Source organism: Malania oleifera, chromosome 2, assembly GCF_029873635.1.
Source record: "Malania oleifera isolate guangnan ecotype guangnan chromosome 2, ASM2987363v1, whole genome shotgun sequence".
Classification (NCBI taxonomy): domain Eukaryota; kingdom Viridiplantae; phylum Streptophyta; class Magnoliopsida; order Santalales; family Ximeniaceae; genus Malania; species Malania oleifera.
In genome coordinates, this window is record NC_080418.1 from 50315575 (window position 1) to 50327397 (window position 11823).

General features: G+C 35.3%; 1 protein-coding gene across 1 annotated transcript; it reads left to right on the forward strand.

Annotated features, from left to right (window-relative positions):
• The first annotated feature begins 1766 nt into the window (after positions 1–1766).
• Positions 1767–2363, forward strand: LOC131148180 (secreted RxLR effector protein 161-like). The gene has a single exon (XM_058097909.1). The coding sequence runs from the start codon at positions 1767–1769 to the stop codon at positions 2361–2363; it is 597 nt and encodes a 198-aa protein (XP_057953892.1).
• The last annotated feature ends 9460 nt before the right edge of the window (positions 2364–11823 follow it).

The following is an 11823-nucleotide window of genomic DNA, read 5'->3' on the forward strand; positions in this document are numbered from 1 at the left end:
TCACTTGTGAGCATATCAACTCTATTATCCCTAACATCCGTTGTTCCTTCATATGTTACTTCTAGCTTATCCCGTATCTTCTTAGCTGATTTGCAAGTCATTACTCGATTAAATTCATTGACATCTAAAGCACAATATAGAGCATTCATAGCACTAGAGTTTATTTGCAACATTTTATAATCTCTTTCAGTCATGTCTTTCTTTTCCTTTGGTATTTGTTTTCCATCTACTAATGTGGTAGGAAATAGATTACCATCCGTGACGACCTCCCAAGCTTTCCAATCCATGGTTTGAAGGTATATTTGCATTCTCTTTTTCCAAAATGTATAGTTTTGTCCACAAAAAATTGGTGGTCTAATTGAAGATTGTCCCTCTCCAAGGGAGCTACGCCTAAGTTAGCCATTTAGATCTTTTTATAGCTACTATTTAAGATTTTCTATAACCCCATTCTAATACCAATTGAAATTAGGAATAGCTTCCCAAGAGTGGGGGTGAATTGGATTCTAAAAATTTCTTTTGATTCCTTTTAAAATACCTTAAACTTCTTTTATTTCTTTTAACCAATTCTTGACTTGTTCTTTTAATTCTTTAATCAATCAAGAACTTAATTCTTTTATCCAATCAATAACACAATTAAGCAACCAATCAATTAAACACAATCTTCAAACCAAACAATCAATTTATTTTCCAAGTACAAGTTAAACCACAAACAACCAAACCAAGATATAAAGTATTCAGCACTTTGGTAATATAACAACTCAAGATGGTTGTTTGTTTATATTTGCCAAATTTGAACCAAGCCCTATAGTGAATGAGAATTTATACTTGCTGATGTAAAGCCCTGTATAGATTAATCAAATCACTCTTTCCAAATATTTAGAACTCAAATAAACTCTTGGTATATTTATCTTTGGGATGTTAACCAAGTAACGTACTTCCGTAAGGTTTCTGCAAGATATGGTGTAACCAATGTACTCCCTTTCGGTTTCCGCAACCCAAATCAAAATTAAACCTTAAGTTTGTTTGATTTCCAAATATTAACGTAGTATATGATTATCAAATAAACCATCCACACAATTTAAATATGCTAAAAATAAAGAATAGAGAAAGAGAGAGTGAGACGGAGATTTTTACGAGGTTCTTGAGTCTTCATGTTTTGTTTCTTTAAGCTTCCATCTTTTCTTCAAGCTTTCATATTCTTTGAGCTTTCACACTTTGCTTTTCTTTGGCTCTTTTGACTTTAACATTCCTTGGCTTTCAACAAATCATTCATGTCCTCATATCATCTTTAAATCTATGCTTTGACTCTTTTAAGCTTCATTTGATCCTTGTGAGCACTTTGACCTTGCTTTCATCATATTTGATCCTTGTGGGCACTTTAACCTTGCTTTCTCATATATGAGCTCTGAAACAACATTGCTCATAGAAATATATTAAATTTCACTTGTTTGTTAACATCAAAACAAGATAACAAGATTTTAAACCTTATAAGACCAACACTCTTGGTTATGTAAAATATGGAAATGAGCATAAAGTGTATAAACTAAAGAAGGGTTTATATGGATTAAAACAAGCGCCAAGGGCTTGGTATTATCATATAGAAACTTATTTTTGGAAGGAAGGATTTCAAAAATGTCCTTATGAACTTACACTTTTCATAAAAGTTGAGGATGGAGGGAAAATGCTCATTGTTTGCTTATATGTAGATGATCTAATATATACTGGAAGTAATACAAGCCATGTTTGGAAGCTTTAAGAAATCCATGATGGCTGAATTTGAAATGTCTGATCTTGGCATGATGCATTACTTTCTTGGCATAAAAGTGTTGCAGTCTTATACCGGAATTCTTATTTCTCAAAATAATTATGTGGGAGAAATCTTGGATAGGTTTCAACTGAAGGATTGTAATCCTGTGAATAAACCATCAAAGTTTGGTTTGAAGCTAAACAAAGATGATGAAGGAAAGAAGGTTAACAGTATTCTTTACAAGCAGATTGTGGGGCGCTTAATGTATTTGACTGCAACAAGGCCTGATATAATGCTTTTTGTAAGTTTCATTGGTAAATACATGGAGTGTCCAATAGAGATTCATCTTTTGGCTGCAAAAAGAATTCTTAGGTACTTGCAAGTTTCTAAGGAGTTTCGGTTGTTCTTCAAAAAGGGAGAAAAGTCAGATTTGTTTGGCTTTACAAACAGTGATTATGTGGGAGATTCTTATGATCGTAAAAGCACATCTGGGTATGTTTTCATGTTGGGAACAAGAGTTGTTTCATGGTCATCAAAGAAGCAGTCAATCGTCACATTGTCAACCACTAAAGATGAATTTGTTGCAACAACAGCTTGTGCTTGTCAAGCTATATAGCTGAAGAAGATTCTTGAAGAGTTGCAGTTCAAAGAAGATGGGCCTACTCTCATTTACTATGACAGTAGTTTAGCAATAAAGCTCTCAAAGAATACTATTCTAAATAGTTGATGCAAGTATATAGATGTGAAGTATCATTTATTGAGAATTCTCACAAATGATGGAGTTATTAATCTAGTTTACCGTAGAAGTGAAGACCAGATTACTGATATTCTAACAAAACCTCTCAAATTTCTAGCATTTCAGAAGTTCAGGGAGTTACTTGGTGTTTGCAGTTCAAAGGACTTTATCTAAGGGATGACACTTTAGAGTTTGAGTCTATTAAACTGACATTATGTATGGAACATTAGTTTAATGGAGGGTTTGTTGAATAAATTAATAGCAGCAAATGTGTTTTATTTTCTGCCTAGTTTGTAGGAATTAGTTAGCATGATGTTATTGGTGCTTAGAAGTTATTTAGCATGATGTTTGTTGTTCCTAGGAGTTGTTTAGCATGATGTTAGTTGTGCTTAGGAGTTGTTTGGCATGATGTTAGTGGTTCCTATTTTTGTGCTTGTAACCATTTATCTTTTAGCCTATATAATGGTCATTTCCTTATGAATGAAATAGTAGAGTTTTCAATCCAACTTTGTTTCCCCTTGTTTTTAAATTTATCGTTTTCTTCATCCATTTCACATCATGGCACTACTGAATTGGTCAATTATTATATTTATACATATATAACTCTGTATTTTTTTATCAGTGGCTAAAAGCTTTGCTTTTTAGTTGTTTCTCTTGCTTTTGTTGTTTGTAATATCATAGGAGCATTGGCTTTCAGGTTTTTATTATGTTTTTTTTTTTTTGTTAGGCCTGTTTAGATTTGTTTCTTATTTAGTTTTGATTGGATTTGTAGTCCTGTTTTGGTTGGTTATTGGTGTTGTTTTTGGGAGGTCTTTAATGTATTTTTGTCTGTAATTTTCCAATACTCGTCTTGTAACCACGGTATTCCTCTGCCAAAAGTGAGAGTATATGTATAAATAATTGGAGGTGCCGCCCTCCTTTAGTTGAAAAAAAAAAAAAAAATTGCTTTGTTGGTTTTAAAGTTTACCCCTCTATTTTACTATATTAAATTGTGAAAGAAACTTAAGCTCCAATGGATTTACAATATACTATTCTAACTGTTGAAATGGAACTTGAATTTTCTCTGTAATCTTCTTTGTTTTCTCTATCCCATGAGGTGTACCATGGTTTTTGCTTCATTATTCTTGAAGATATCCTTTTCCTATTGTCAGTGTCCTGCCCTTACTATGCAGCGTAACAAATTTACCTCAGTTATCACAGGAGAGGGGTTGTGGTAGCGAATCAATTACATATGATCCAAATGTGGAAGGACAAAGTTGGCATTGAGAGCTGGACTCATCCGACTACAAATAAGAAATAAACCGTAAAGTAGGAGCACAAGGGCAAAGAGTGCAATGGACAAATCATGGATTTGGAGGATATATATTCTAAAAGAAGTAATTAGTTGCTCCATCATGCCCCCTAATTACTGGAGTTGCAATGAGATTATGCAGCACTCACACTCTTGGCAATTTAGTAGGGTCCTTGTGAGAAATCCTAAGCCCACCTCGGGAATGCTTGGCCGGGGTAAGCTCCCCTAGTGCAACATGCACAAGGGGTTTGCCAAGTTCACTATCACTCCACTTTAAGACCCATTTTGTAGTATTTTGTCTTTTTTTTTCTACGACCATGGCATCTTACGTTCTTTGTGATTGCATCTTTTTTTGTGATTGTAAATATTTTGGCAAGCGAAAGCATCACTCATCTAAGTAGTCATTCTTACTCGTGTCTACAACAATGCCTCCTAGTTGATCAAAATTAATACTGGAAGAGATTGTGATATGAGTCCATCTCTTTCTATGTTTATGGACCTGGTTCATCTTTCCACTGCATCACAGACTTACCATTATTATGCCTATCCACTATACAGATCTAATGTGTTACAGGTTGCACATTAAAATCTTGGACTCGCTCTCAATAAATATCTACCTTCTGAATCTATATTATTATATAACCCTTTAAGTTATTTTAATAATTCATATGATTAGTAGCTTTGAATGCTAAACATCGTAGGTAATTATCTATCATTAGTAGTGGAGTTGGTTGCAAGCACGACCATTAATTAGTGGAGTAGGTGCTACTTGCTAGCTATTGTTATTATTATAATTTGATGGGGCTAACGTATGACATATATTACAAGGGCTCAATGGTAATCAATGGGAAGGCTTTTTGGCTATTCTTAGAAATTTAAGGAGTACATATTAAGTCAAAAGATTAAAGGGTTTGTAACCCCCACATAATAGTTATAACCGCTAATTTAATAGGGGAAGGGGAGCATTAATGCATAAGGGCATTCAAGTAGAGAGTTGTTTATAAAAAGCGGAGATGAAGAGAAGGTAAGAAGGGCTCCTTCTAAGAGCTGTAGTCATAGTTATTGTATACATTCCACACTAACTTTCACTTGAGAGCTAAAGAAATCCCTTAGGGATCTTCTAAGTTTCATCACGATGTGTGCATGTAGAGATCATGATTCGATTTTTTGGTGTTAGATTTGTATGATAGGTACGAGGAGTTTGATTCTCACTTAACAATCCTTCTAACTAGAGGAAGGATAAAAAATAAAAAAATAAAGAGGAAGTGTTGGGGGTGTGGGGAATATGCAAGCTAGATTTGAAGAAGTTGAAATTTTAATGAGTTTGGTTAGACTGGCAAAGGAAGTAGTAGGACTTATTAAACTTTTTATTGATAGTAGACCTTTTATGCATTTAGCTTGCATGAGCAAGCATACCATGATCTTAAAGAAATGCCCAAATTAAATGTAAGTACCACTTATTGAGCTGTGACTACAACATTTTGTGGGAAAAAAGGAAGTACGGAGGTGATAGAAAAATACATAACAACCGAAGATGGTCCTTCTCTTTGTTCAAATCAATATTAAGTAGAATAATTAATTACCAATATCAAAAGTAATCAGCAATCAACAACACAAATTAGTTACACAATTGTAAAGAGAATACAGAGATTTACGTGGAAAACTCTTCAGTGTGAAAGGAAAAAATCACAAAATTGAAGTTCGCTTCCTATCGTTCACTATATAAAAAAAGAAAAAAAACAAAGAAAAAAAAGGCTACCCTAGATCTTCTCTAGTTGCATCAACAATAATAATAAAAAATAAAAAATTCTTAACATACAAAGAATACCAATCATCACCATCAAGGAAAAATCATATTGGAATTAGAAATAGAGAAATCTCACCCAAAAATTGAGGGTAATGTCCTAATTATGAAAACAAGTCTAAAAATCTCCAAATGAAAATTAAATCGTCCAAAATGAAGATAGATGCATTATGAACATGAAGTCAAAATTTAAACTCAATTTGGCAAGAAATTGCCATTTGAATGTCATAATCAAAATGACTGCACAATCACCTTTAATCTCAAAAAGATTTTGACAAAGTATTTTCTTCTCTCCCCCATTCTCTTTTTGGTTGTCCCCAAGGAAGCATGAAGCTCTCTAACTACCATAAACAAGTACTAAGGTAATTGATTTTACTTCGTCAAAGGTACCATTCTTTAAAAGTAAGAAACAATTAACTAGTTAATGAACAATTCTCTGAATGACAATTAAGTGGGCTACTACAAAGCATATGTTGTAAAATGTGGCTCACATATTGAGTGAAAAACATACACAAAGGGAAAACATGAAGAAAATCAGGGGAAACTATCAACGGTAAGGCTCTAACCGTTGATGGTTTGGAGCATGATTTCAGACAATTTGTGTTTTGTCTGAAACCGTCAATGGTTTAGCTCGAGACACCCAATGCAGATTTCAAATTTTGAAAGGTGGACGTTAATATGGTTGAGGTTTGAAGGGAAAACCTCTCATAACTCCATATATATGTCATATCTTATGTATTTAGAGTATGATTGAGAGTATTGTTGAGAGGATTGATGTATTGTTTTTGTTATTTGGACAAGAAGATAGTCCTTGTCGTTTACTCCCGTGGATGTAGGCATTGTCAAACCATGTAATTCCTTATGTTCTTGTGATTATTGCTTTCATATACTTGTTGTGGTTGTGGATTGTTCTTTATTTTTCACCATTAAAGTGCTACATTATGTGTTTGATCCTTTACACATAAATATTCTACTATGCAATTGAGGGGTTTTACACAACAAATTGGTATCAAAGCATTGTTGTAATGGCCTCTAGATTTTTATCTATGAAATTTGACGTTATCAAGTTTGATAGAACTGATAATTTCAGTTTGTGGTAGAGAAGGATGAAGGATCTCTTAGTGCGGCAAGGCATGGTGAAGACCTTATACGGAATTCAACCAGAAAGTAAGGATGAAGAGTATTGGAATGAATTGGAGGCAAAGGCAGTATCAATCATCCAACTGTGTTTGAATGATGACATGTTGTATCACGTCATGGATGAGGATTCTTTGGCATCAGTTTGGTGAAAATTGGAAAGCCAATATATGTCTAAGGGTTCTTCAAAATCTACAAATCTAGTGGAAGGAGACTTAGGGAGCAGTGTTGGTGGTATGTTATGTGTTTCATCGGGTTCGGAGTGCCTCACGAATTATTCTTGAATCCTAGATATCGGATGCTCTTATTACATTGCAGCAAATAGAAAATGGTTCAACACCCACAGATCAGTTAATACTGGTTGTGTTCTGATGGGAAATGATATTTAATGCAAAATAATTTGTACTAAAAATGTCAAAATCAAAATATATGATGGTGTTGTGAGAACTGTATGTGATGTAAGGCATGTACTGGGCCAAAGGAAGATTGTACTTTCATTGGGCACTTTAGATTGTAACGGATATAGTTACAAGTCTAAAAGTGGGGAAATGAAAGTATGTGAAAGAGACTCAATGGTGATGAAAGGACAAAAGATGGTGGGAAAAATTTATGCACTGCAGTGTAGGTGGAGCTGCAGTTGTAGAATCTAAGTCAAATGTTTTGTGGCATATGCGGTTAGGGTATATGGATGACTACATGTATGCAAATGTTTGGGTACTGGTGAGGATAACGTCACAGGGTAGACATATGTATTTCATGGGTTTATGATGAAAGGTCTTGGTTTATCTAATGCGGCACAAGACTAAAGTGTTTGTCAGGTTTAACTTAGGGTTGAGGTGGAGAACCTGACCGGGAGAGAGATTCTCAGTTCAAACATTGGGAATGAGTATGCTGGTTTTGTTCAAAAAGCTTTGTGAGTAGGGCAGGTTATATATAGGACTAGTAGGGAACTTCTCAGTGAAGTTAGTGAGTATGACACATTTCTCGTGTAACTAATCGCCAAAGGTATCACTAGATGAGAGGGTTGTAGGTGAATTGTGGACATGTTTTGTGGTAAACTACTCAAGTGTGAGTGGATGTCCACTGATACATTATTCTAGTGAGGGATGATCTAGACTTGGTGTTATGTCTGGACAGTACATCTTTCTAGGGTATAAAAAAGGTGGGTGCAAGTTAGGTGATCCTGTGGCAAACAAAGGGGTGATCGAGGACATGAATTTTGGTAAGAAATTCATGGGGTAGTGTACTCAGGTAAAGGAAGAGAGACAAATGTTAGAAAACTGTGGTAGCCACAAATATGTAATTCACGTGGAATTAGATTACTCAGGGCAAAAATGCAAGGAGTTCAATCTCATGCCAATAGTCATGCAGGTGGAGCTACAGACTCAGAGCAGAAATGACATTGTTTATATTGTAGGGAGTTTCAGCTTAGGAGACCAGCAGGATCACGGTACGCCTAGGTGCACTATTAGACCCCCATTTAGGTATAAATTTGTAATTCTTATATTTTATGCATTCATTATGTTGACCTTATAGGTCACGCCCGGTTTTGATTATGACAAATACTTATTTTATCTAATGAGTGTTTGAGATTTTATGCATGAACTTAAATTGTCAGATCATAATGCACATGGAATGAGTAAAGCTTGAAGACCAAATTTCCATTAAAGACTAAATTTTTTATGCTGTATTATAATTCATTTTTGTAATTGTTCTGTAATAGTAATTGGGGATTTCTTGAATGTAATAATCACACACATCACATGCATGTTTTAATACGTAAGCTCATAATGTTCATAATACAAATGACCTTAGAAAGACCTTAGGGTTTACCCTTCGATCGACCGAAGGTCAACCGACACTGGATTTTTTTCGTGTCTTCAAAAGGACCCAAAAATGACCCTAGGACACTCACCATTGCACTTGTGAATGTTAGGCACATGAATAGGGTTTGTGTGAATCATAACAGGACCAAAACTCACACTTTGTGCACTTTCGATCGACCGACCTTGGTAGTTTATTCTGCCCTGGTCGACTGAACCCAAGTCCAGGTTAACGGTTAACAAATGCCTCGGTCGACCGAACCATTGTAGTTCAAATCCCCTGGTTGACCAAAACCTCCTAAGGTCAACAATTTGACCACCTACTCGATCGAGCCAAAATTGAATACCAACTAACTGGTCGACCGAGGGTCCTCGAGAGAAATCCCAACGGTCTGATCGACCGAATCGTCCAGTTCAAAATGGCCTGGTTGACCGAACCTCGATAGAATAAAAAATTGCCTTGAGCATATACATTTCGATCGACTGAGTCTCCAATTCAAAAGTGTCCTGATCGACCAAACCATATGAACTTCGGTCGACCAAAAGGTTTCTGGTCGACCGGACCTCTCGGGTTTTCCTGATTTTTACCATGGTTAAAATATTTTAAACAGGGTTAAACATGCTAAAATGTCATTAAGCTTTTCTAATTATCTCAGCTATGTCCCCAACGGTTATATTTCATGGGGTGTCTATATATACCCCTTCATTTGGGAAAAATAGGGGAGATTAGCACATTTGATTAAGGAAAATTTTTTGAAAATCTAAAAAACCTATAATACTCATTTTCATTCCAAAACCACTCAAACTTACCTTCTCCTATTGTTCATACTCTTTGTAAGTTGATTGAGTGTTTATCTTCAGAGGTTTGCTCTCCCATTTGTATTTGATTGATTCAATTTTTTGAGAGCTAAACCTAAGTGTTCTTAGGGGGCTTCGTTCATAAGCCTATCCTAAGACGACTTGCTTAAGCTTTTAAGTGTTGCATTTGTGTTGCAATATCTTAGGAAGCTTGTATTTGTCTTTGGGTTGCAAAATTATTTTCAAAACATACCCAAATATCTTGTGTGATTTATATTTGATATACTTGTGAGGAGATATTTGTGTTTGTGATATTAATCTTTGTGCAATAGTTATTCACTTACATATTACTTGTTGAATACAAAGATTACACATATTTTGCAAACCAAGCATATACATTATCTAATATTTGCATGGTTAAGATATCCTACTGATTGATATCTTTGAAGCTTACTTGACATCTTTGTGCAAACATGATTGATTGAATATCTTGAGAAACAACGATTGCTTGTTGACACTTTCACACACTCATTACACCGATAGAAAATTTTTTGAGAGTTGAGATATTGGACCATACTGAGCTTACATATTAAATCATATTATGGTGTATGCAATTGCGCATAGTTGGATACACATATGCTTTTCTTGAAAGCATAATCACTGTACCATTTCATTTATTGAGCAAAACTATTGTATTCCAAGCATGGGCCTGAAGAGGGAGACCAGCCCTGGAATAGTCCCGTATTGGCTTAGACCCGGTTAAGAAAACTAGGTGCGTCATCCTGTTAAGACGTATAGGTTGAGATCAGCCCCGCTAATTGACTAGGTTAAGGTTGAGGTTAGCCTTATGGTAATTGACCTGATTGTAATCGGTGCCGCTCCACCCTTAAGTGAGTTATTAGTGGAATCCTCAGGCTTGCAAGCTAGAGATGGGGACGTAGGCACAGTTGGCCAAACCCCAATAACATATTGTATGTTTGTTTATATTTCCGCATTTTATAGTTACTACACGTGTATGTTATTATGTGAATGAAGCGCTTGATTTAAATTTTCGTATATTATATTTATCGGCATTTTTGGAACTGCATAGAAATATCCCTAGGTTGTAATATTGTATTAACATCTAGTTCAACCTAGGAGAAAAGTTTAAAATTTCAATTCACCCCCCTTCTTGGGAATACACCAATTCTAACACATTACTACAAGCAGCAAGCACTACAAAAAATAAGGTTATTAGTGACGGTTTTAAATCATCACTAATACTCAGAAAACCGTCACAATTAGTATTAGTGATGGTTATATGAGTATTAGAGACGGTTCTCAATTTGTCGCTATACCCGCCATTACTAATACTTAGTAGGGACGAATATTTTAAACTGTCACTAATAATAAAGTATTAGTAATGGACTAAAATCGTCACTAACAATAGAGTATTAGTGACAGATTAAAACCGTCACTAAAGACCTAAACTCATTGTAAACACCCTATTTCTGCCTAGGGCCAAAATTTATTATTATTATTATTATTATTATTATTATTATTATTATTATTATTATTACCTTATTTTTATTATGATTACTTTATTATTATTATTTTATTATTATTATAATTATTTTTACTACTATTATTATTTTGCTATCAGTATTATTATTACTACTATTAATACTATTATCATCTTTTTTATATATTATTATTACTTTATTATTATTACTATTATTATTATTATTATTATTATTATTATTATTATTATTATTATTATTATTTGATATAGGTTTAGGGTTTGGGTGATAGCCTATTTATAGGCTCTTTCTCCTAGCCAAAAAGGGGGCGCACGGGCAGAACCATAGAAAACAGAAAATAAAAAAAAACCTAACCTTCAAGCTTTTGGATCCTCTCCACGCAGCTCACCCTCATTCTCTCATCTCCTGTTCTCCCATTCACACACTCACCATCTGCTGCTTTCCCCCATCACCCTCACTGTCTCTCTCCCTCTCTCCGCCAAGCCTCTCTGCAACTCTTGAACCACATATACTCCCCTCTGCAGCAGCCCCGACCTCACAGTGCCAGGCTCCGCCCCACGGCGAAGTCACAATAGCAGTTCACGGCCATGGCTCCACAGCAGCAGACACCACCCAAAACCTCCACCTTTCCCTCCGCAAACCATCACACCCACATGGCCGGCCACCCTCTGCTCCATACCAGCATAGCGAGACTGTTCGTCTCTCAGCCCTTATTTCTCTTCTCTCGCTGCTCTCTTTCATCTCTTCCTATTTTAATCTATTTTATGTTTATTTTTGTTCTCTCTTTTGGATTATTGTCAGAAGTTAATTTTTTTTTCTTTCTTTCTGTAGCTCTCATGCACATCTCAGGACGACCGCTGGAGGTAAAGAGAACTCACGCACACCCTCTCATTCACGACAGACGCTAAAGGAGACAACACACAACATGCACACACAACAAAACACACATTGCACACACAACACACAC

What these genes read in the sequence shown, in the direction of transcription:
- LOC131148180 (XM_058097909.1), top strand. Translation starts at nt 1,767, where the DNA reads ATGGCTGAATTTGAAATGTCTGATCTTGGCATGATGCATTACTTTCTT.